Source organism: Pseudophryne corroboree, chromosome 8 (assembly GCF_028390025.1).
Source record: "Pseudophryne corroboree isolate aPseCor3 chromosome 8, aPseCor3.hap2, whole genome shotgun sequence".
In the NCBI taxonomy this organism is placed as follows: Eukaryota; Metazoa; Chordata; class Amphibia; order Anura; family Myobatrachidae; genus Pseudophryne; species Pseudophryne corroboree.
In genome coordinates this window covers 26,876,523-26,903,433 of record NC_086451.1, presented here as the reverse complement: position 1 = coordinate 26,903,433, position 26,911 = coordinate 26,876,523, and the positions used below count along the sequence as shown (strand labels likewise).

General features: G+C 48.9%; 2 protein-coding genes across 3 annotated transcripts in view; both read right to left on the bottom strand.

The window, feature by feature from the left end:
* Positions 1-11,093, bottom strand: part of LOC134949722 (endonuclease domain-containing 1 protein-like) — a 29,660-nt gene extending 18,567 nt beyond the window's left edge. Inside the window, exon 1 of the mRNA XM_063938475.1 lies at positions 10,680-11,093. Coding sequence (XP_063794545.1) covers positions 10,680-11,093 — 414 coding nt within the window. The remainder of the gene's footprint in view (positions 1-10,679) is intronic.
* A 2,263-nt stretch (positions 11,094-13,356) lies between these two features.
* The window catches only part of LOC134948244 (immunoglobulin lambda-1 light chain-like), a 33,278-nt gene continuing 19,723 nt past the window's right edge, over positions 13,357-26,911 (bottom strand). For both annotated transcript variants that reach the window (XM_063936111.1, XM_063936112.1), the window contains exon 4: positions 13,357-14,263. In XM_063936111.1, coding sequence (XP_063792181.1) covers positions 13,935-14,263 — 329 coding nt within the window. In that variant the 3' untranslated portion in view covers positions 13,357-13,934. The remainder of the gene's footprint in view (positions 14,264-26,911) is intronic.

Genomic DNA, 26,911 nt, shown 5'->3' with positions numbered 1-26,911 from the left:
CGAGCGGCCACTCCCCGTATAACAGGCACCCTCAGCACGCACACTAGCCCCGCAATCCATCCCCGCTGCTATATAAAAGAGCCAGGGCCGGCCCCAAGAAGAGGACGCTATTTGATCTGCATCACCTGGGATATAAGTGCCCGGATAAAATCCCCCAAGTGTCCATCTCCAACAACAATAGCCCCGCGCAGTGTGTGCAGGATTTCCAGTTCTCTCCAACGGAGAATAGACACCAGTCCAGTGCCATTTCATACAGACGCATGTTGGGACTTCTCAAGATATAAGCAGAGACCTTGCATTAGATACCCGGGTATCAAGTTCATAGTGCCACCCAGTGGTGGGTTCGGGACATTACTTGTGTATTTGTGGAAGTTATTCTCTTAAAAGCCCAGTCAGGGTATTAACGTTCAGGAATGTATTTGTGCTCTTATGCTGTTACCTTCATATTGCGGTTATAAGTGAGACGTGAGTGATAGTATTTGTCTTAACTGAAATGTGCTAGAGATATATATATATAGTCCTGTCTCAAATAAAGCCTTATTACCGTATCCCACCATAGTTATTCTTGTACGTAGAAGGTGGGGGGTGTTGTTCGTACTGGGGTGTTCCCTGTCCTTCTGCCCAGGTCCTCCACAGCCCTTTCCACGCAGATTTCACCCGACGTCGCGACAAGCAGGAACTGAGCGACCAGAGAGACCGCAACTGGACAGGTGCGAAATTGCAGGTACGCTTAGCCACCCATTACATTTGGCGTCCGCGAACAGGATACGAACAAGATGACGGATCCACAGGTTTCCAATAATGCCATACTACCACCAGCATCCGGGCAGGGGAACACGACCACCATGGCGGCATCACCGTTGACTATGCCATACTATTTTGGAGCGCCATGGCTACCAACGTTTGCAGGAAAGCAAGTGCCGGGTTCGAGTACATTCAAAGAATTTAAGGACAAGATGTACTCCATGTTCCGCTTGTACTCGCTAACCGAAGAACAGAAAATAGAAATCGTGATGGGTCAGTTGACGGACTCGGCGCTACGGGAAGTGAAGGCATGGGAAGACAGTGAAAAGAAGACAGTCGAATGCATCTTCAAGAAGCTGGTGACCATATTCGACTGCCAGACCGTAGCAGAATTAAAGAGCCGCCTCTATGCGAGGAAACAAAGATCCGATGAATCATTACGTGACTTCGCGCTGGCCCTACAAGAAGCTGCAAAGACGATACGGGCTCTGGATGAACGAGAGGGTGAAGGGATAGACAGAACGTTAACAGACCTGTTTGTGGAAGGAGCGAGAGGAGAGACGATTCGATCCCAAATGCGCATGGAGAGACGACGACAACCAGAGAATTCCTTCTCTGAATTCAAAGAGACGATACTACAAATCCTGGGGAAGAATCAGAGTAATAATGTAGAGAAAGACGTGTCTTCAGAGTGGGGTGAAGAGGACAGCTATAGAGACACCGCATCGTTTAAGAAAACTGACGGACCAACCCAGGGAGGGACGGTCCTTCAACAAGCGCAAACCTCACCAAGCTCAGATTCTATGGAAACACTCAACCAAAAGCTGGCGGAGATGACGGCGACTCTCTCCCGAATGAACCGAAGGATGGATGAATTCGACAGGGACCAAGAGAGGAATAGGCGCCAAGAATGGCGTCAAGAACGAAGTGGGCGGAGTCGTCCCCGCTGGGATGTGGTAAAGGAATATGGCCGAAGACCCACCGACCAATTCGACTCTCAGGGGAGCCCGATATGCAGAAGGTGTCGACAGAGTGGCCATATCGAAAGAAACTGTCCGGCGGCTGCTTTAAACGAGGAACTCCCGAGGCAGCGGACCGACCCTCGGGAGAGGAACCAGTAAGTGGGCCACTGCCCCAAGAATGGTCCAGATACGTTGGGGAGTGCCCACACCTGAAGATCTGTATCGATGGAATCGAAATTCCAGCCCTGTTGGATACTGGGTCGCAAGTCTCGACCATCCGGATCACCGAGTTCCTTCGGTACTGGGACAAAGCCGCCATTGTGTCCCCACCAACCACTTGGCTCCATCTGCTGGCCAGCAATGGGCAACCCATAACGTATCAGGGTTACTGGGAAGCCGACACAAAAATTGGAAATGCGACGTTACCCCAGCAAGGGTATCTTATCACCACGGCTCCTAACACCCACCTACCCCCCGTCATCCTGGGGATGAACGTCTTGAAAAACTGTCCTGACGAGCTAGTAGAAGCCCTTCGGCGAGAGATGCAGATAGCCGCCCCAGTGGAGCGGAGAGCCTTGCAGCAGACGGTGCACCTGCTGGAGAGAGAGAAGAAATTCGCCAATCAGCAAGGGGAGGTGGGGAAGGCCAGAATCGCCGACCACCGGATCACCCTCTTGAGGCCAAACTCCGAACATGTAGTCTTGTGTAGGACAAGAATCGGTCCCGGAGGAAGAGACTATGAAGCCTTGGTGGAACCCTGTGACTCAGAGGGCCAACAACCCTTCGCAGTGGCAAGAACGCTAGCGAAGGTAAAGCACGGGAGGGTGCCTGTGCGCATATTGAACCCACATCCCTATGCTATCAGACTACACAAACGCTGCCTGGTGGCGAAAATAAGTTCAATTGACTTTCAGGACGTTGTAGGCCAAGGAGCAGTCACAGCAGCCCAAGAGACGGCGACCGAGGGGCCGTCAACGACGGGTCAAGAGCCCCCGTGGTGGGCTGATATTCAGATCGGCAATGCAGATACCCCCGATGAACAGAAAGCGGGAGTGTTACGAGTGGTGCGGCGGAATGCAGCAGCTTTTAGCCAACATCCTTCTGATTTCGGCAGAGCCAACAAAGTGTATCACCACATTCCCACAGGGACGACCCCTCCTATTAAAGAAAGACACCGACCCCTCCCCCCAGCCTTGTATCAGCCTGTGAGGAAAATGATAGCGGAAATGAAAGACGCAGGAGTTATCAAAGAAAGTCACAGTCCGTGGGCAGCTCCGCTAGTGATCGTTAAGAAGAAGGACGGCAGCCTACGCTTCTGCGTCGATTACCGCAAGCTCAACGCGGCTACCCATAAGGACGCATACCCGCTCCCCCGGATTGAAGAGTCCCTGACGGCCCTGAAGACTGCTGCATACTTTTCGACCCTCGACCTCACCAGTGGATACTGGCAGATCCAGATGGCCCCGGAAGACATAGAAAAGACAGCCTTCACCACGCCAATGGGTCTGTTTGAATTCGAAAGGATGCCTTTTGGGCTTTGTAACGCGCCCGCCACATTCCAGCGCGTCATGGAACACTGCCTGGGACAGCACAACTTTGAGATGGCCTTACTGTACCTCGATGACGTAATAATCTTCTCGAAAAGTTACGAAGATCACTTGCAACATCTAGAAGAAGTGTTCCATCAACTGACAAAATGTGGTCTGAAACTTAAACCCACGAAATGCTACCTGCTCAAACCCAAGGTTCAGTACTTGGGCCACGTCGTCAGCGCGGAAGGCGTGATGCCCGACCCCGAGAAGATCCGAGTGGTTCGGGACTGGCCAGTACCGAAGACCGTGAAAGATGTCCGAAGCTACCTCGGGTTCGTGGGCTACTACAGGCGTTTCGTGGAACACTTTGCCAAGGTAGCAGCCCCGCTGCATGAACTGCTGAGAGGCCAGTCAGGCCGTGAAAGGAAGGGATCGTCACCAGTACAGTGGGGCGAAGAACAGCAACAGGCCTTCCACCAGTTGAAGACTTCCTTAACGGAAGCCCCACTATTGGCTTACCCGGATTATGAGCAGCCGTTCCAAGTCTGCACAGACGCCAGTCATCATGGATTGGGAGCCGTGTTGTCGCAGGTGCAGAATGGGCGAGAGAGAGTCATCGCATTCGCCAGTAGAGGATTACGCAAGACAGAAAGGAACTGCGAAAATTATAGCGCTTTCAAACTGGAACTGCTCGCCCTAGTCTGGGCTGTCACGGAAAAGTTCAAACACTATCTCGCCGCGACCCCCTTTATTGTCATGACAGACAACAACCCCTTGGCACACCTGTCCACGGCCCGACTCGGCGCCCTTGAACAGCGATGGGTATCACGGCTCGCCAACTTCCAATATACCGTGTCCTACAGGAGTGGGAAGTCCAACGGCAACGCAGACGCTCTGTCCCGGTTACCCACCACCGATGTAGCGGAAGAAGGACGGGATGTCGCGGAAGAAATAGAAACCCCTGTCTTCAAAGCCTCGAGGAAAAGATGGACGGTCACCTCAGACCCATTAGCCGTCACGGAACAACGACGATCGGAATTGGCCGAAGCTCCTGCTGTAGACTGGGAAGCGATCCAGCAACAGGACCCAGTGCTGAAGGAACTCGCCGCCCTCCTCCGGCGTAACCACCAACTGACCCGGGCACAACGAGCCGAAGTAGATCCGGAACTGGTAAAGCTACTGCGACACCGGAGACAATTTCACCTGAGACAGGGCATCTTAGTACGCACCAGTATTGACCCCGGTACTCACCAAACAGTGAACCAAGTGGTCGTTCCCAGGAAGCAGGCAAATTTACTACTTACCGCCTACCACGACAAGTCAGGGCATTTTGGGACGAAAAAAACGGAAGCCATCTTGCGTACCCGATATTTCTGGATAGGTCTGCAGGAGGATGTGGAACGTTGGTGCCGGGACTGTATCCCCTGTAACTTGAAGAGACACCCAGACGCACATCAGAAGGACCGTTTGCACCCCATCAAGAGTCACCGTCCACTGCAAATTGTAGCGCTCGACCATGTGAAACTAGAGCCCAGTACCAGTGGACACCACTATGCCTTAACCATGACGGACCACTACAGTAAGCTCTTAGTGGCAGTACCTGCGAAGGATCTGACTGCAAAGACTACAGCCGAACTATTCCTGAAACACTTCGCCAGACCCTACGGGTACCCCGAGTGTATACTAACTGACCAAGGGCCTGCCTTTGAGTCGCAGCTCTTCTACGAACTATGCTCCTATTATGGCTGCCAGAAAGTAAGGACGACAGCGTACCATCCCCAGGGGAATGGTTTGTGCGAGAGAGCTAATCAGACCCTCATTGGGATGCTCAGAAGTCTACCAGCTGGAGACCGTGCCCGTTGGCCGACCTTGCTGCCCGAACTCGTCTACCTTTACAATAATGCGGAACACTCCTCCACCGGGTTCACACCATACTATCTTATGTTCGGGCGACAAGGTAAACTGCCTCAAGACCTAGAGCTTACCCCGGCACTAACATCTCCTGCCCCACCACGGACTGATTGGGTCCGTGAGCATCAGCGGAGAATTGAAGCGGCCAGAACACTGGTGGAGACGCGGATGGAGACCGTCCGACAACGTCAAGAGAAGAATTACAATGCGACCATCCAACCCACGCCTCTACACGTGGGCGACCTTGTTTGGAAAAGAAGGAATCACCGCACCAGTAAGTTGGACACCATGTGGGAAAACACGCCCTATGTAGTCATCAGCGTTCCGGAGGGAGCACGATTCACCTATGAGATCCGCCGAGGTCAAGACGGGCCCGTCAGTGTTGTGTCCAGAGAACAACTCAAACCTCACACCTCCAAAGCATCACTCGCAACAGCAAACTCACCTGTGGCAGAGGGGCAGGGGCCCCCGGGCGGCATACCCTTACTTGACCCCATGGAGCTCTTACTCTTTATGTGCGGTCCACCCGCATCGAGCTCAGCATCTCGTGACACCCTAGACCCCGTGGCCACGGAGCCCTTAGAGGGTCAGAGTTGGCCCAACTCTATCACTACCCATAGTGAACTCAGACCCCCCACGATTGAAATTAGAAGGTCAGCACGTAGCACACAGGGCGTCCCACCCTCTAGATATAGGGAATAAGTTAATGTTAGAACTGTAAATACGTTAACTCCAAAATGTATATGTAAGTTGGTAGGCAATGTTCACTTCGAGACTGTTGTGCGCATTTGAGAAGAAAGCTGGGACATTGACTTTTGGGTCTGTTGCGTAACGCGTGAGGACACGCACTATTCCAGGGGGGGGAAATGTGATGCCTAGCACCGGGTCCCTGATCCGTGATGCCTACCCCTGCAGCTGCTGGACCGCAGGGTTTAATGGATTGCCCGGTTGCTAGGCAACAAAAGCGGGTCCCGGCGACTATCTGGAGGATCTTAGGACCCAGGAGAGAAGAAGCGGGCAGCTCACGGGGATTGGCGGTGGAAAGGCGGGAGAAAGGGGGCGGGACTGGCGCCTAAGCGAGAGGAGAGAGGCGGGAGAAGGAAGAGCGAGAGACGGAGCAGGCAAGCGGAGGGGGAGAGACACGAAAGGAGACGGCGGCTGACAAAGGCAGAGCGCGCCCTGCCGCTGGAGAAGAGGTGACAGACGGGAGCAGCGGAGGGACAGACTGAGCGCTGCTGCTGCTGAGGACACTCCGCGCCGAGCGGAAGAAGCCGCGGACACAGACCAAGCACTGCTGCTGAGGATCTCCCCGCGCCGGTCATAGGAAGCCGCGGACACAGACCAAGCACTGCTGCTGAGGATCTCCCCGCGCCGGTCATAGGAAGCCGCGGACACGGGGTCTGCACGAGTCCCGTCGGGATAACAGGTACTTTGGGCACCCGCGCGACCTCCCCCTTGTTCTTTAAACGAACTAAGAGACACTCCACAGGAGAGCAGGAACAGTCAGCCCCACGCACTCCTACTCTAACTGGCCAGACAAGTGAGGAGAACGAGCGGCCACTCCCCGTATAACAGGCACCCTCAGCACGCACACTAGCCCCGCAATCCATCCCCGCTGCTATATAAAAGAGCCAGGGCCGGCCCCAAGAAGAGGACGCTATTTGATCTGCATCACCTGGGATATAAGTGCCCGGATAAAATCCCCCAAGTGTCCATCTCCAACAACAATAGCCCCGCGCAGTGTGTGCAGGATTTCCAGTTCTCTCCAACGGAGAATAGACACCAGTCCAGTGCCATTTCATACAGACGCATGTTGGGACTTCTCAAGATATAAGCAGAGACCTTGCATTAGATACCTGGGTATCAAGTTCATAGTGCCACCCAGTGGTGGGTTCGGGACATTACTTGTGTATTTGTGGAAGTTATTCTCTTAAAAGCCCAGTCAGGGTATTAACGTTCAGGAATGTATTTGTGCTCTTATGCTGTTACCTTCATATTGCGGTTATAAGTGAGACGTGAGTGATAGTATTTGTCTTAACTGAAATGTGCTAGAGATATATATATATAGTCCTGTCTCAAATAAAGCCTTATTACCGTATCCCACCATAGTTATTCTTGTACGTAGAAGGTGGGGGGTGTTGTTCGTACTGGGGTGTTCCCTGTCCTTCTGCCCAGGTCCTCCACAGCCCTTTCCACGCAGATTTCACCCGACGTCGCGACAAGCAGGAACTGAGCGACCAGAGAGACCGCAACTGGACAGGTGCGAAATTGCAGGTACGCTTAGCCACCCATTACATACGCTTCTCTTACTGACTACGTTGTTCAGCTTCATAAGCCACTGACTAATTTGCATGGCAATGTGTTTTCTTCTTTACCAGATCCACAAGACACATCTGGAACCCCGATTTGATGGCCCATACCAGGTGCTATTGACCACAGTGACCTCCGTCAAGGTGGAGAGAAAAGTACGCTTCTCACTGTAAGAAAATTATCTTTCAGGTCAATGATGCGTGCCCCCCCCCCCCCCCCCCCCCCCCCCCCCCGGGGAGAAGAGAACTGAATGGACTGTTAGGATACGCTTGTTTTTCTGCCTGCTTGTTTGTGCTTTATATCAGTGTGTGCAGGTGAAAGAAAAGCAAAAGAACTCTATATGGCTTCTACATCAGCAGACGGCTAAGGAGCTGAACACCACTGACTGTTGGATCTGTTCTTATGTTCCTGCTAACCATAAAGGAATCCCTTTGATTGGTATCCCTATCTCAATGAACGGTCTTAACCTCACAGATTATAGCTATAATGTTGAAATAGACATAAATCACACAGCTCACAATGCTCTTTCAGACCTACAGGGGCATGTAACTGGCACTGGGGCATTGTATCTGGCACTGTGGGGCATGTAATTGGCACTGGGGCATTGTATCTGGCACTGTGGGGTATTGTAACTGGCACGGTGGGGCATGTAACTGGTACTGTGGGGCATTGTATCTGGCACTGTATGGCATTGTATCTGGCACTGTATGGCATTGTATCTTGCACTGTGGGGCATTGTAACTGGCACTGTGGTGCACTGTGTATCTGGCACTGTGGGGCAATTGTGTATCTGGCACTGTGTAAAAAGGGGACTCTGCATCCGTACTGTGCAAAAATTGAATGAAGGTGTGCTGAGAGACGAGCCAAGGGGTAGGTGAAAGTGTACTGAGAGGCGACACAGGGGGTAGGTGATAGTCATGTTGGCACACCTCATTTTCAGTGGCCACATCCTTTCTGGTGCGTGGCAACGCCCATTTTTCTTCCTTCAACGCTCGCCTTCGGCGTGTGTGTGTTTATTTGTTTTTTTTGTTTGTTTTTTTTTTTTTTTTTTTGGGGGGGGGCACTCTTCATCTTGCCCTAGGCTCCAAAAACCCTAGTTACACCTCTGCCTCTAGTATTTATAACATATCCTGTTTCCAAAATATCCTGTCCCCAGATCATGTAGTAATTAAATTCAACAGCATTACTGCTTTTACAGTAGAGAACCCTTTCCTAAAGTACAATGATGGGGAAACTGTCTTTAAAGTTTAAACAATTTGCTACTGATAAATGTATGTCTATTTGGTCCTTGGTTCAAACGGTTCAGTCTTTGTGTTGACATATCATATATTTACGCACATTAATGGTGTTAGCTATAAAGTTATTTCAAGTTTATTTCCACTGTTATAAGTGAGGCAGCTGCCCTCTAGATACACTTGTATTTGTTGCATAAAGCACCGCAGAGGTATGCCGTATCCCGGGGCACCATAACATAAACATTCCTGCCTGCTGATATAAATACATGGCTGAAACACACATGACAAAGATATTAAAATAATACTACGGGTAATTAATGAACCCTAATAACATCTACTAAATAGGAGTTTCTGCGCTTTCTTACAATTTCAATGAATACTTTCACTTAACAATCTTTGGAACTGCTTTGAAAAACTTAATCTTTGCCCAGGTTTGCAGACCTGGGAATCCATTTGAAAAGGTATTTAGACTAGTCCCTGATTCTGTTTTTTTTAAATCAAAAATGTAAGTTTTGCTGACAGTCTGTGATCAGTTCAACCATTCAATCCCTGTCCTGTTTTTGATTTAACTGTAAAAGGATGGCCAAATTAGGTCAAAACTGCTCCTGAGTGAGGCCGATTAGGGTCAATGGATACATACATGGCCGACATAAAAATGTCCTGCCTCTCAACTTTAAGACGGCATGCCAAATGGAGTGTGTGGCCATGACCAGTCGTCCTGCATATCGGACCCACATGGACATGCTATCCCGGGATTTGGGCCCAAAAATGCCGGGATTTGAATCACGGGATTGGAGCTTCCAATCCCGGGATTCAAGGGATTACAGTGCGCATGTGCAGGAGGGTGGGTGTAAGTAATGACACTTACTATTAGGTGAGCGGCCGCGGCAGCCATGGACAATCTGAACGCGGCAGCACTTCAAATGTAGCGCCGGCCGCCAGCCAATCAGAGCTGGCGGCTCGGCAGCCAATCAGGGAAGCTGCCGCAGCAGCGGCAGCCAATCAGGAGTCACTGCTGCGACCGCTTCCCTGATTGGCTGCCGGTCCGCCAGCTCTGGTTGGCTGGTGGCCGGCGCTTCATTTGAAATGCTCCTGCGTTCAGTGAGTCCATGGCTGCCGCGGCCGCCCGCCTAATAGTGTCATTACTTACACCCACCCTCCCACTTGCGCCGCTACCAACCCTGCCGCGCCGCTACCTACATCCTCCCTCCCGCACCACTACCTACACCCACCCTTCCGCACTGCTACCTATCCCCTCCCTACCTCCCGCACCACTACCTACACCCTCCCTACCTCCCGCACCACTACCTACACCCTCCCTACCTCCCGCACCACTACCTACACCCTCCCTACCTCCCGCACCACTACCTACACCCTCCCTACCTCCCGCACCACTACCTACACCCTCCCTCCAGCTCTGCTCCCTACAACCTTCACTGGTTCCTACTGCAATCCCGGGAATCCCGGGATTGACCGTTTTTCAATCCCAAATCCCGGGATTGAAAAAACGCCCCAGGATTGGCCTCCCTATGTACCACCATGAAGGGAGCATGCCACACAATATTGGGAATGTGGCTTTGTCTTCTTTGCCTGGACCAGGTTCTTTGTACCTGCCCGTCCACCCCTCAGTGCCCCTGGGTAAATAAATTAATTTGCAGGAGTTTAGGGGCAAGGCGCCACACTAGAGTATCAGCTTTGTGCCTCCACCCTTGGCTGTATCAGACACCGGGTCATCTCCAGGACGGTACAAAAAGTGTAATTGTGCCCACAGTCCTCCTGTCCTGCAGAGAGTTTTATATGGAGCGAAGCTTCAGTGTTTTAGTAGAATGTTGTGGATGCTGTAAATAACTAAGCAGGTATTGAAGTTAGAGGAGGGTTTGTATTGAAAACTATTGTGCGAGAGCAGATCCGCTTGGACTGTGTTGCATGAACTAAGACCTGCGTATTCATATGTGTTACACACGAGAGAGGTCAACCCAACTCACCTGTGGCTCTAGTCGAAAGGTCTGACTGGCTCCTGTAGCATCCCCTGGTCGGCTGTCCAGGATATAAGCAGAGTACAGAGGGTATCGGTAACCCTTATGATACAGCGATGCAAAGAAAGGATTGTTGTAGTTCTCGTACATCTGGCAGATAGGGGCGATGGAACCTGGCAGGCTGGTGAATCCCACAGGGGGTGTACTAACGTAGAACTGACCACGACAGTCATTGAAGTTTGAGCTCACTTTGCCCAAGGTTGCATTAGCCAGAACCAAAACTAGAAAGAGTTGGGAGATCATGATGGTGGGGTCCAGGAACTTTGTGATGCCCTCAATCCTGGCTGGTAGTCCCTCAGCTGCAAAGCCTTGCAAATGATCTGCGCAATAACTCAGGCAATGCTTATAGATTATATACTCCATAGAATGTATGTGCTATGTTTCCACATGATTAGAATCAGCTAAACAAAATTGGACTCCAGAAGGTCGAGAACCAGGCGGCATCTGGTGAGTTCTCATCATGCAAGAGATCAGCATCACAGGGTTCAACGGGGACAAACTGATGTTGGAGCGTCCATGTCATTTATAACTGAGCAGCAGAAGTGCAAAACTTGTGCCTCTCTTGAAATGTTGATCTTTGCCATGGCAATGGGCTGACATACTGTACATCTCTGAATTAGGCCCTAGATGGACAATTGGGATGTGGGACAGAACAAGTCACTCTGTCCAACCTATGAGGCTGAACGACAGTGGTCTGATCAGTACCCAACATCCCTCTGCTTCAGTGCTAGCAGGTATCACCGACTTCCATGCAAACCCCTGAAAAAAACACACCATGTCCCTTACCCCCCCCCCCCCCAAAAAAAAAATATATATATAGAAAATAAAATGTATTCTCTGTGATACTGATGCATTTTGCATGCTTTCACACAATTGACATTGCAAAATATTACAGAGAATGCATACAGATCAATAAGTATCCATTACCCTCACTTTTGCCCATCTCCCCGGCCTTGGTGGTCATTCCGAGTTGATCGCTCGTTATTTTTTTTTTCGCAACGGAGCGATTAGTCGCTAATGCGCATGCGCAATGTCCGCAGTGCGACTGCGCCAAGTAAATTTGCTATGCAGTTAGGTATTTTACTCACGGCATTACGAGGTTTTTTCTTCGTTCTGGTGATCGTAATGTGATTGACAGGAAGTGGGTGTTTCTGGGCGGAAACAGGCCATTTATGGGTGTGTGCGAAAAAACGCTACCGTTTCTGGGAAAAACGCAGGAGTGGCTGGAGAAACGGAGGAGTGTCTGGGCGAACGCAGGGTGTGTTTGTGACGTCAAACCAGGAACGACAAGCACTGAACTGATCGCAGATGCCGAGTAAGTCTGGAGCTACTCAGAAACTGCTAAGAAGTGTCTATTCGCAATTCTGCTAATCTTTCGATCGCATTTTTGATAAGCTAAGATTCACTCCCAGTAGGCGGCGGCTTAGCGTGTGCAAAGCTGCTAAAAGCAGCTTGCGAGCGATCAACTCGGAATGACCACCCTTATACCCACCTGCTCCCACCATAAGCAATTCTGCATTTTTGTACCTTCATGTACAATCATAATATACCTTCAATTTACAAAGAAACATCTAAACCTAAAATATATTCATATTATTATTATATATAATCTTCAGTATTTCTACACTATATTGATGAATATGAATACTGAAATGCCACTCCTGATTGGCTGCCGGGCTATAAAGTTTATCAACTGAATTAATTTGCATGATTTGTTCAAAGTTTTTGTTTAGAATCTGCTGGATTACTTCAGAACAAGAAAAGGTCAAGAAAGTAAGTACACTGCCAGTGATGTCACTGTGGTTGGTAACACCCAGTGAGGACTGGAAATGCCTCACGCTCGACAGGAGGCATGATCTTGTGTCCATATATATATAAATTCCCCTCATTATCCTACTACTGTAAGTGAAGGAGAGTAGAAATTACATATGTAGGGAAATATACATAGGTCAGTTGTTTCATGTATATATATATATATATATATATATATATATATATTATAGACAAATAGTGGATTTATTGGCTACTTACATTACTGAAATTTGTCTATTTACAGCACAATGGGGGTCATTCCGAGTTAATCGTAGCTATGCTAAATTTAGCACAGCTACGATCTTCTTCCCTGACATGCGGGGGGACGCCCAGCACAGGGCTAGCCAGCCCCGCATGTCAGTCCGGCCCCCCTCGCAGAAATGCAAAGGCATCGCACAGCGGCGATGCATTTGCACTTCAAGAGTAGCTCCCGGCCAGCGTAGCTTTAGCGTGCTAGCCGGGAGCTACTCATCGCTCCCTGGCCTGAAGCGGCTGCGTGTGACATCACGCAGCCGCTGCGGTCCGCCCCCCCGCTCGGTCCAGCCACGCCTGCATTGGCCGGACCAAACCCACAAAACGGCGGCCAAACGCCGCCGTTCCGCCCCCTCCCGCCCAGCAATTGCCTCTGCCTGTAAATCAGGCAGAGTCGATTGCATTCCTGCTACGGCCCTCGGCCGTCTGGCATGCGCCGGCGCACTATGGCGCCGGCGCATGCGCAGCAGGGACTAGTTCACTCTGCTGTGTTAAAACGCAGCGATCAAATGGGTCAGAATGACCCGCCATACTGTATACATCAGTGTGTGATCTCATTGACAATGAGTGCACCAACTATATTATAAGTTTGACACCACAATACTTCTTTAACAAAATAACATTTATTCTACTGTAGATGATTCTAAAAATAAATGCACGTGTCCGATGTTCTATTCTCAAATTTCCTATACATTGTAAACTGTAAAGAACAGGGCACACCTATTTCACAGTTCTCATGATTATACATAGAATATTTGTTTGTGCTCTACTGTACAATACAATACTATTAACAATAATATTCTTAAATATGAAATTAATCCAATTATTAGTACACCACAAATTGTAATCTTTTCATATAATATTGTGTTACAATATTCTTATTCATACACTTTATTATTATTTTTGGAAGGGTGATATTAGTGCCCATAGCAGTACCCACAGTTTATAATGTACTCTACTAATAGCTGGCTAGTCATTTATAGAAATCAACTCTTCCATAGCCACACACTACTTAACACAGAAAGGGAACTGGAGATACTGCAGGTATCTCTGTATCACATCTTGCCACATCACGTAGTGATCAGATATTTTAAGTCCAGAGGGTAACCATGTCTCAACAGTCTAATAACACAACATCTTCTATGTGCGTCTGCGACAATCAGAGAAGTCTTTTGTGATGTTAATCCTTGAGGAATCATGGCGTACTTCACATGAAAAAGATGAGATGTTTCTCCAGGGGTGTGACGAAAGATCCAAAATGCTGATCATGGAATAACTATCACCTTCTTCTGACTGAGTAGGTCCTGCAATAATGTCTCCTGCGGCTGTTTGTTTATCCACCTTCCATGTAACCTCTATAACTGGGGGATAAAAACCAGTTACCAAACATGCGATATGGAGAAGATTGGAACTGCCCAGAGATTCCGCACTGCTCATGAGGGTTACAGAAGGGGCTTGCACATTTTCACCTGTAAAACAAACAATGCGAGAATGAGTTATTACATATGCATGCTCTAGCTACTTATTATGCTGGAATTTACAATTTAATCAGTCTCTTGTCTTTCATTTGGCACTGTATACACTGGTGTTGCATTCAATATTGGCGTTTTAAATCCCGCAGCCAAAACCGCCTGAAATCAGTGGCTTTCACTTAGCAGATATAGCCCTGTGGAACTGACTCAGTGGCATGCTGCTGACCACTTTAGCGCCTATTGCTGTAGTTGGTAAAGCTAGTAAATCTCCTTCCCTGGCGTAAAATCATGCATCTAAATCTGCAAAGACTGGGATGCATCTTTAGACCAACAATCCCCCTTGGTGCGCCTTTAGACGCAGCCAGTGGACGCACCATCAAAACTTGTAACAGCCCCGTGCTAGCTGGGTGCAGATTCTCAGTCAAAGTATGGCCTTCAATGCGAGCGATTAACCAGCCAACTTCGCCACAAGTGACATGCCCACAGCAATTCCATGCCCGTAAGACGTATCTCCGTGTATCTAAAAAGTCACCTTCAGGTCACCGCCCGGAAACGCCCGATACAGTTACAATACATTTCTCATACCATGGCCGGGATGTAATGAAGGCCTAGCTCGGTGGCTGTGTGGGATGTTGGTTGAACTTGGATTTTTTTTTAACACATACAAGGCTAAACCATGCTTTCTACATGTTCAGCCAGCAATACGCACGAGCCCTGAATTCGGACTTCATTACATCCCGTCACATATGTCCCAATCACTACTGCACCTCTGTGCGTTCACCGCGTGGGACCCATGTGCTGTGTGACTTTTTTTAGCAACTTAGGTGCATAAACTGTTAACAAAACATTAACCATGTGTGCAAATGTCGGCACTGCGTGTGACTCATCATCAGGCCCCTGGTGTCTGAAACGTAAGAAATATATCTTTATGTGCGGGGTGAGGGTAGGTAGGTCTACCTATAACCTAATGTTGGACACACTTACCGATCATCGGCCTGATGTGCTGCATTAATATGTGCCCGCCCAGTTGTGATGTCAGTCACTGGCGGCCTCTGCAGCAAGTGAACGGGCGGTCTGCAGATCGCCCGTACGCACAGCACGATGTGCCGATATATCTGAAGATATAATGGCCATCGATTGTGCTGCAGGGCTGACGCGATATCACAATGTTGATCACAGACACATTGGGGGTACACAACCGCCAACGCCTCCACGATATATCGGCCGTTTAGTCCTCACATACAAAGCCATCTCTAATTCCACTGCTCCCTACATCTCCAGCCTCCTTTCCCTTCATACTCCCTCTCGCCCCCTACGGTCGGCCAATGACTCTCGCCTCTCCTCTACCCTGGTCACTGCTTCCCATGCACGAGTTCACTGATCTGCACACGCACCGTACAGATCCTCCACATGCGCAGATAATAACCATCGGGTTTTCATACATCGCTGAATCAGGCCCTGAATGTTCTGGTGTGGTTCAGAAGATCAACACTGTCTAGATAGTCATTAGGTCACCCCCATATGGTCAACATGCATGCGGATGACAGGGTTAGAAGGTTGACAGGTTAAAGGTAGACAGTGGGTAAGGTCGACGTATACAAAAGGTCAACAGGGTCTAGGGGTCGACATGATAATGGTCGACAAAAAAAAAGTCAATACATTTAAATTTAGTAAAAAATGTTTTACGTTTTTTGGGGTGTCATTTTGTATGTTTAACCATATCTAAGCACAATCAGTGGTAACGTGTACCCTGGCGGGCTCACTGGCTCGCCGCTCTTCAGGTAAGGTGTCTTGTTGTCTTTGTCACAGGTTATTATTCCCAATCATACTCCATGTGGATAGTAAATCAAGCAAAAGTTAGAAAACATGAAAAAAAGTGTCGACCATTTGTGTGTCGACCACTGTCATGTTGACCATTTGTACCTGTCGACCTTTTGTACCTGTTGACCTTAAGCGCTGCCTACCTTTTACTGACAATGTCGACCTAATGCACTTCGACCGTATGGGGTCGCCCTATTGACCGTCGACCTAAACACTGTCGGCTGAATGTACTACTTTTAGGTGTCCCCTAGGGAATATATCGCTTTAGCTTTTATCTGAAGACCAGTTGAAATAAATTGAAGTACAACGTGTCTCAAGTTTCCCAAGGTCCAGAGGATGCGTCGGCAGATAATGAGGCCTGGGCGAGGGTACATGGGATTTTAGTGAGAAGTATTATTATTATTATTATTATTACATTTTATTTATAGGGCGCCACAAGTGTTTCGCAGCGCCGTACAAAGGACAGTACAGGGAGACAAAACTTAGCATAACAGTAAATAAATAACAAAAATGGAGTGCAGGTAACAAAGAGCAACACAATTCTCAAAACATAATACAGCTTAGATGTAAGTAGCGAAGGAGTAATCATTGTACTACTTGGGGCTGGCGGCCATAGATAGAGATGAGCCTTTACCAGCAGGAGAGAAAGCAGGTAAAGATGGTCGCTGAGTGAAATGTGTCAAGAAGAGGGTTTAGACAAGAGGAAAGAGGGCCCTGCTCTGAAGAGCTAACAATCTAGTGGGGAGGGGCAACAGACAGATGACATGAGGTGCAAGCAGGTAAGCCTGATGGTGGTATGCGAGCAAAGCAGAGATGTCCAAGGCATGGGGCAGGGGGATGGAGGAGCAGCCTAAGGACTAGGTTATGCATTGGAGGGGTACGCTTTGATGAATAGGTGGGTTTTCAATGCCCGTTTGAAGCTTTGCAAGGTCGGGGAGAGTCTAATGGAGCGGGGGAGCGCATTCCAATGAAGGGGTGCAGCACGGGCAAAATCCTGAACTCGTGCATGGGAAGCAGTGACCAAGGCAGAGGAGAGGCGACGGTCATCAGCCGACCGTAGTGGGCGGGAGGGAGTATGAAGGGAGAGGAGGTTGGAGATGTAGGGAGCAGTGGAATTAGAGATGGCCTTGTATGTGAGGGTGAGGAGTTTGAAGAGGATTCTGTAGGGGAATGGGAGCCAGTGTAGATTTTGTTGAAGGGGAGTGGCAGAAGTGGTGCGGCGGGAGAGGAAGATGAGCCTAGCTGCAGAGTTGAGGACAGATTGGAGGGGAGCGATGTGTGAGCAAGTGAGGCCAGTGAGGAGCACATTGCACATTGAGATGACCAGTGAGTGGATGATTAGTTTAGTTGCACTCTGGGAGAGAAATGGCCTGATGCGAGCAATGTTGCGTAGCTGGAACCGACAAGATTGCGCCAGAGCTTGGATGTAGGGTGCAAAGGAGAGGGAGGAGTCAAGAGTGACGCCCAGGCAGCGGAGTTGGGGAACGGGGGAGATGATAGTGTTGTCAACAGTGATAGAGATGTTTGTAGGGGGTGTTGCTCTGGCTGGGGGAAAGATAATAAGTTCAGTTTTATCCATGTTGAGCTTCAGAGAGCGCTCAGACATCCAGGAGGAGATGGCAGAGAGGCAGCTGGAGACCTGAGAGAGGACAGAGGGGGACAGATCAGGAGAGGAGAGGTAGAGTTGTGTGTCATCAGCATAGAGGTGGTATTGAAGGCCAAAGGAGTTAATGAGCGCACCCAGGGAAGAGGTGTAGAGGGAGAACAGAAGGGGGCCTAGGACAGAACCCTGAGGAAGGATGGAAGGGTGTGAGGTGGTTCCGGAGGCAGACACAGAGAAGGAGCGGTTAGTGAGGTATGAGGTAAACCAGTCAAGGACGGTGCTAGAGAGGCCAACATTTTGGAGTGTGCGGAGGAGGAGAGGGTGATCCACGGTGTCAAAGGCAGCAGAGAGGTCCAGAAGGATGAGCAAAGAGAAGTGGCCCTTGGATTTGGCCGAAAGCAGGTCACTGGTGACTTTCACCAGGGCAGTCTCGGTGGAGTGGAGTGGGCGAAAGCCAGATTGTAGTGGATCAAGGATGGAGTGGTCAGAGAGGTAGCTTGTGAGACGGCTGTAGACCAGTCGTTCAAGTAGTTTGGAGGCGAAAGGGAGAAGAGAGATGGGGCGGTAGCTAGTGAGTGATGAAGGGTCGAGGTTGGCTTTTTTGAGAATAGGGGACACCAGAGCATGTTTGAATGGTGAGGGAAAGATGCCAGTAGAGAGCGATAGGTTAAAGAGGTGAGCAAGGTGGGAGCATGCAGAGGGGGGGAGGGAGCGGAGAAGACGGGAGGGGAGGGGGTCCAAGTGGCAGGTTGTGGGGGGAGAGGATAAGATGAGGGAGTGGACTTCCTTGTCTGAGGTGGGATGGAAGCAGGACAGAGTGGGAAAGATGGACGGGAGGGATGGTGGGAGCAGATGGGCAGCAGAGGGGTGACGGGAGGAGATGTAATTTTGAATATCCTCAATTTTGGAGATGAAGAAGGAGGCAAAGTCAGTGGGAGTGAGGGAAGAGGGGAGGGGAGGAGGAGGGGGGCAAAGGAGAGTGTTGAAAGTTTCAAAGAGTCAGCGTGGACTGGAGGACTGAGAAGAGATGAGTGTTTGGAAAAAGGATTGCTTGGCTAGAGAAAGAGCAGAGCTATAGGAAGAGAGGATAAACTTGAAATGGAGAAAGTCCGCCAGAGAGTGGGATCTCCTCCAGGAGCGTTCTGCAGACCGTGAACATTTTTGTAGGAATCGTGTGAGTTTGGTGTGCCAGGGTTGGGGTTTGGAGCGGCGGAGGGGGACAGATGAGAGGGGGGCCACAGAGTCAAGAGCAGCAGTAAGGGAAGAGTTATAGAAGGAGGCTGCCTGGTTGGGACAAGTCATAGTGGAAAGAGGAGAGAGGAAGGTCTCGAGGGAGGACATGATAGTGGGGTTGAGGGACCCGAGATTGCGTCTGGTGATGGTGGGTCTGGGTGTGGAGCAGAGAGGGGAAGATGAGAGGGTGAAAGAAAGCAGATGGTGGTCAGAGAGAGGGAAGGAAGAGTTAGAGAAATTAGAGAGATCACATCGGTGGGTGAAGACAAGGTCGAGGGAGTGGCCGAGATTGTGAGTAGGGGTGGAGGACCATTGAGAAAGTCCAAAGGAGGTGGAAAGAGCAAGAAGGTTAGAGGAAGCTGCATTAGTGATGTCGATAGGGATGTTAAAGTCACCGAGGATGATAGAGGGGAGGTCGGAGGAGAGAAAGTGGGGAAGCCAGGCAGCAAAGTTGTCAAGGAAAGGTGTACAGCGGCCAGGGGGGCGGTAGATCACTGCCACATGGAGGTGAATGGGGTAGAAGAGGCGGATAGTGTGGACCTCAAAGGTGGAGAAGGTGAGGGAGGGCTCAGGTGGGATGACACGAAAGGTGCAGTTAGGAGAGAGAAGAATGCCCACGCCTCCACCCTGGCGGCCATTAGGTCTGACCGTGTGGGTGAAGGAGAGGCCTCCGTAGGAGAGGGCAGCAGGGGAGGTGGTGTCAGAGGAGGAGAGCCAGGTTTCAGTGATGGCGAGAAGGTTAAAAGAGTGGGAGATGAAGAGGTCGTGGATAGTTGGCAACTTGTTGCAGATTGATCTAGCATTCCAGAGTGCACAGGAGAAGGGAAGGGAGGGGACGGGGGAAATGGGGATCAGGTTGGCTGGGTTCTGAATGCGTGTGGGTAGTCTGGAAATTTGGGTGGCGGGTGATCTAGCAGTGAGGATTGGTATGGGACAGGATCGAGGAGCCATAATTCCTGCTCAGTAGTGTTGTTCTGAGGAATAGTATTGAATGGAGTGGCTGTAATAAAGAAATAACAATAAGAAGGGGGATGTAGTCAAAGCAGAGACAGTGGAGACCAGTTTTTTTTTGTAAATAATGGAGGGAATGGAAACACAGAGAATGTTACACAGTGGTTGAAGAGAGTATAAATGAGGAGCAGAAAGCAATGTGTGAGAGCAGTATGGCTGTTACTTAAGCAGACAGGGAGGTCAGTGTCCAGGCTGTGTGGATTGCAGGCGTTGGTGGTACTGGATTAGGTTACTCTCTGTAGGCTGTTGATTGCAGGTGTGGAAGATAGTCTGCTGTCCTTCTGTTCTTCTCCTGTTCATCTCCGATTATCTCCAAGGTCACATCGCCATACTTAACACTAATATACTTCACAGCTAAGATGCTACACAGCCAGAGACTTATACAGCCAGTTTGTACTGATTAAATAAAGATACAGTCTAGATTGCTAACAGCACCCACCCACTGAGACCCCACCCACAACAAAAGGTCAGCTACAGGTGTGAACAACAATAGAGCAGGACATCCCCCACTAGTACACAGTGAACTCCTACTATAGTAGTGGTTAGGAATAACTATAAACAGAGACACAGGTTACCTATCACAATAGAAATTCTGTTTATAATCAGGACTTTTATTTATTTATTATTTATTACCAGTTATTTATATAGCGCACACATATTCCGCAGCGCTTTTACAGAGAATTCTTAGCCATTCACATGAGTCCCTGCCCCAGTGGAGCTTACAATCTATTCCCTACCACATGTACACACATTCACGCTAGGGTTAATTTTGTTGGTATCCAATTAACCTAACAGTATATTTTTGGATTGTGGGAGGAAACCGGAGTACCCGGAGGAAACCCACGCAAGTACGGGGAGAATATACAAACTCCACACAGTTACAGCCATGGTGGGAATCGAACCCATGACCTCAGTGCTGTGAGGCAGTAAATGCTAACCATTACACCATCCGTACTGCCCCATCCGTACTGACTTTTGGGGAGATGTACTAAGCAGTGAAAAGAGTGGAGAAGTGAGCCAGTGGAGAAGTTGCCCATGACAACCAATCAACATTGACGTAAAACATTTATAATTTGCATACTATAAAATTATACAGAGCAGCTGATTGGTTGCCATGGGCAACTTCTCCAATGACTCACTTCTCCACTCTTTTCACTGCTTAGTACATTTCCCCCTTAATTTAAAATGTTTCGTAAAACGGGAGCATGATCTATTCTCACAGCGACTTGTGGACGGGTGCGTTCCCCAGACGAATAGAGAAACTCACTGACTTTTTACCCAGAAGCAGATTTTCCACTCAGACTGAAGTCAATGAGGTCAGATAGTCACAGGAGGAAAAACAGGTCGCACGCAATCTTATCAGGCGATAATGGATAAATGACGAAGGGAGGAGAAAGGGGGACACCGGGCTCACAAATAAGCTCTAATGATGTTATAATATTACCGGTATATAACGTTATTACAAAATAATCGCCACAGGCGTTCCAGAAACTGATTGCAATGTAACACCGGGAGGGTAAACTGTAGATTACCCATAGGGTAATCTGATTTCTATTTTTGAGATCAGACAATGTTGATATTTCAAGCACAGGGCGTGTGATTAGCTCCCCCTTACAGTAATCACAGTACGCAGAGCCGGCCATAGGCATAGGCAAACTAGGCAATTGCCTAGGGCATCTGGTATGCCTAGGGGCATCAGCAGCTTCTGCTGATTAAAATGATATGCGGCATGCCTATATTCTGTATATAGCATTTCATATGCAGATACAGCCACAGTCGCACACGGGTTCACTACGGTATGCCGGCGGTCGGGCTCCCGGCGACCAGCATACTGGCACCGGGAGCCCGACCGCCGGCTTACCGACAGTGTGGCGAGCGCAAATGAGCCCCTTGCGGGCTCGCTGCGCTCGCCACGCTATGGGCACGGTGGCACGCTATTTTATTCTCCCTCCAGGGGGGTCGTGGACCCCCACGAGGGAGAATAAGTGTCGGTATGCCAGCTGTCGGGATCCCGACGCCGGTATACTGTGTGCCGGGATCCCGACAGCCGGCATACTGAAGACCACCCTCGCACACAGAATATAGGCATGCTGCATATCATTTTAATCAGCAGAAGCTGCTTGTGCATCCTAGCCACATAGCAATGCAAATAAGATGCATTTTCATCAAGAAAAGTCACCTGACATTAGCACTGTGGCAAGATTTATGAGGACACATCTGTATCCAAGCAGAGGCAGAGGTCACAGTGTTAGTGGCAGTGTGAGTGCTGTGTGCATGTGAGGGGGTTGGTTGTGCAGTAGTGTTCAGAATATGTGTAAGGAGCATTATGTGTGTCATGTAAAAATGCATTAATAATGTGTAACATATGAGTAAGGGGCACTATGTGTGTCATTATGTGTATAAGGGCATTAATAATGTGTGGCATATGTGTAACAGGGTACTACTGTATGTGTGTCATTATGTGTATAGGGGCACTAATAATGTGCAGCAAATGTGTAGGGGGCACTATGTGTGTCATTGTGTGTATAAGGGCATTAATAATGTGCAGCATATGTGTAAGGGACATTACGTGTAAAAGGGCATTAATAAAGGTTGTCATAATGTGTAAGGCGCATTATGTTTATAAGGACATTAATAATGTGTCTCATATGTGTAAGGGACATTACTGTGTGGAATTATGTGTATAAATGCATTACTAATGTGTGGCATTATGTGTATAAGGTGCTCTACTATGTGGCGTTGCGTATAGAAAGGGCACTACTGTGTGGTGTAATGTGAATAAGGAGCAATTCAGTGTGATGTAATGTGAATAAGGGGCTCTACTGTGAGGAGTAACGTTTAAGGTAAAGTGATACTACTGTGGGATGTAATATGAATTATTGACACTATTGCATGATCAAATGTGAATAAAGTTGCACTACTGTGTGGCGTAATTGGAATTGGGGGTACTATTGTGTGGCCATGCCCCTTGCCAGCAAAAACACACCCCTTTTTGGGCTGCGCGCCAAATGTGCGAACTGTTCCTATTTAAAGTATAGGGGGTACAAACCCCAAAATAAAGACTGCTATGGGGTGAGGGGTGATGGTGCTGGGAAAGAGGTGCAAGGTCAGAGGTGGAACCAGCGTGGTGCTAGGGGGCACCAGCCAAAATCTTGCCTAGGGCATCATATTGGCTAGGGCCGGCTCTGACAGTACGGCTACCGTCATTAAACGTCTTACCTCTGGGAATATGGTATTGTACAGTATATACTGTCACACTGCGTGTTATCACAGGCTCAGCTATGTGTGGAAGTCACGGAATAATCAGTGTGGTCTCTACGTCACCTTTTACCACGTTGGTCTATCGGGTAAACATTATCACTGTGTAGTCATTGTACGAATATGTGAGAATATCGACACGGTCGCAATGTCGACAGTACATGTCAGTGTTAGGTTTAGGGTTAGGCTGTGGTTAGAGCTAGGTAAAAGTTAGGGTTAAGTTTATGGTAAAGCTGTGGTTATGGTTAGGTTTATGGATATGGTTAGGGTTAGGTACAGAGTTAGGGTCAGTTTTATTTATAGTAAGGCTAGGTTTAGGGACAGGGTTAGGCTGAGGTTAGGGTTAGGTATAGAGTTAGGGTTAGGTTTATGGTAAGGCTGCGGTTATGCTTTGGTTTATGGATATGGTTAGGGCTAGGCTGCGGTTAGGGTTAGGTACAGAGTTAGGGTTAGGAAGATGATAAGGCTGCGGATATGGGCCCTCATTCCGAGTTGTTCGCTCGCTAGCTGCTTTTAGCAGCATTGCACACGCTAAGCCGCCGCCCTCTGGGAGTGTATCTTAGCTTAGCAGAATTGCGATCGAAAGATTAGCAGAATTGCGAATAGAAATTTCTTAGCAGTTTCTGAGTAGCTCGAGACTTACCGGTACTCCTACACTGCGATCAGTTCAGTCCTTTTCGTTCCTGGTTTGACGTCACAAACACACCCAGCGTTCGCCCAGCCACTCCCCCGTTTCTCCAGACACTGGCGCGTTTTTCCCTGACACGCCTGTGTTTTTTCGCACACTCCCAGAAAATGGCCAGTTTCCACCCAGAAACACCCACTTCCTGTCAATCACGCTACGATCAGCAGAACGATGAAAAAACCTCGTTAGGCCTTGAGTAAAATACCAAACTTTTGTGCAAATTTACTTGGCGCAGGCGCACTGTGAACATTGCGCATGCGCAGTTTGCGACTAATCGCTCCGTAGCGAAAAAAAATAACGAGCGAACAACTCGGAATGAGGGCCCTGGTTAAGTTTAGGGATATGGTTAGGCTGTGGTTAGGATGTTAGGTATAGAGTTAGGTTTATGGTATGGCTGCGGTTATGGTTAGGTTTAGGGATAGGGTTAGGCTCTGGTTAGGGTTAGGTATAGAGTTAGGTTTATGGTAAGGCTGCGAATATGGTTAGGTTTAGGGATAGAGTTAGGGTAAGGCTGCGGTTAGGGTTAGGTATAGAGTTAGCATTAGGTTTATGGTAAGGCTGAAGTTATGGTTAGGTTTAGGCTGTGGTTAGGGTTAGGTATAGAGTTAGGTTTATGGTATGGCTGCGGTTATGGTTAGGTTTAGGGTAGTGATGTGCACCGGAAATTTTTCGGGTTTTGTGTTTTGGTTTTGGGTTCGGTTCCGCGGACGTGTTTTGGATTCGGACGCGTTTTGGCAAAACCTCACCGAAATTTTTTTGTCGGATTCGAATGTGTTTTGGATTCGGGTGTTTTTTTTTCAAAAAAACCCCTAAAAAACAGCTTAAATCATAGAATTTGGGGGTCATTTTGATCCCATAGTATTATTAACCTCAATAACCATAATTTCCACTCATTTTCAGTCTATTCTGAACACCTCACACCTCACAATATTATTTTTAGTCCGAGGTCGCTGGATGGCTAAGCTAAGCGACACAAGTGGCCGACACAAACACCTGGCCCATCTAGGAGTGGCACTGCACTGTCAGGCAGGATGGCCCTTCAAAAAAATACTCCCCAAACAGCACAGGATGCAAAGAAAAATGAAAGAAAAAAGAGGTGCAAGATGGAATTGTCCTTGGGCCCTCCCACCCACCCTTATGTTGTATAAACAGGACATGCACACTTTAACGAACCCATCATTTCAGTGACAGGGTCTGCCACACGACTGTGACTGAAATGACTGGTTGGTTTGGGCCCCCACCATAAAAAGAAGCAATCAATCTCTCCTTGCACAAACTGGCTCTACAGAGGCAAGATGTCCACCTCATCATCATCCTCCGATTCCTCACCCCTTTCACTGTGTACATCCCCCTCCTCACAGATTATTAATTCGTCCCCACTGGAATCCACCATCTCAGGTCCCCATGTACTTTCTGGAGACAATTGCTGCTGGTGAATGTCTCCACGGAGGAATTGATTATAATTCATTTTAATGAACATCATCTTCTCCACATTTTCTGGAAGTAACCTCGTACGCCGATTGCTGACAAGGTGAGCGGCTGCACTAAACACTCTTTCGGAGTACACACTGGAGGGAGGGCAACTTAGGTAGAATAAAGCCAGTTTCTGCAAGGGCCTCCAAATTGCATCTTTTTCCTGCCAGTATACGTACGGACTGTCTGACGTGCCTACTTGGATGCGGTCACTCATATAATCCTCCACCATTCTTTCAATGGTGAGAGAATCATATGCAGTGACAGTAGACGACATGTCAGTAATCGTTGGCAGGTCCTTCAGTCCGGACCAGATGTCAGCACTCGCTCCAGACTGCCCTGCATCACCGCCAGCGGGTAGGCTCGGAATTCTTAGCCTTTTCCTCGCACCCCCAGTTGCGGGAGAATGTGAAGGAGGAGATGGTGACGGGTCACGTTCCGCTTGACTTGACAATTTTCTCACCAGCAGGTCTTTGAACCTCTGCAGACTTGTGTCTGCCGGAAAGAGAGATACAACGTAGGTTTTAAATCTAGGATCGAGCACAGTGGCCAAAATGTAGTGCTCTGATTTCAACAGATTGACCACCCGTGAATCCTGGTTAAGCGAATTAAGGGCTCCATCCACAAGTCCCACATGCCTAGCGGAATCGCTCTGTTTTAGCTCCTCCTTCAATGTCTCCAGCTTCTTCTGCAAAAGCCTGATGAGGGGAATGACCTGACTCAGGCTGGCAGTGTCTGAACTGACTTCACGTGTGGCAAGTTGAAAGGGTTGCAGAACCTTGCACAACGTTGAAATCATTCTCCACTGCGCTTGAGTCAGGTGCATTCCACCTCCTTTGCCTATATCGTGGCCAGATGTATAGGCTTGAATGGCCTTTTGCTGCTCCTCCATCCTCTGAAGCATATAGAGGGTTGAATTCCACCTCGTTACCACCTCTTGCTTCAGATGATGGCAGGGCAGGTTCAGGTATGTTTGGTGGTGCTCCAGTCTTCTGTACGCAGTGCCTGAATGCCGAAAGTGGGCCGCAATTCTTCGGGCCACCGACAGCATCTCTTGCATGCCCCTGTCGTTTTTTAAATAATTATGCACCACCAAATTCAAGGTATGTGCAAAACATGGGACGTGCTGGAATTTGCCCAGATGTAATGCACGCACAATATTGCTGGCGTTGTCCGATGTCACAAATCCCCAGGTGAGTCCAATTGGGGTAAGCCATTCTGCGATGATCTTCCTCAGTTTCCGTAAGAGGTTTTCAGCTGTGTGCCTATTCTGGAAAGCGTGATACAAAGCGTAGCCTGCCTAGGAACGAGTTTGCGTTTGCGAGATGCTGCTACTGGTGCCGCCGCTGCTGTTCTTGCAGCGGGAGGCAATACATCTACCCAGTGGGTTGTCACAGTCATATAGTCCTGAGTCTGCCCTGCTCCACTTGTCCACATGTCCGTGGTTAAGTGGACATTGGGTACAACTGCATTTTTTAGGACACTGGTGAGTCTTTTTCTGAGGTCTGTGTACATGCTCTGAATTAACGATGGATACCGGAACCACGTTTCTCACCGCCCA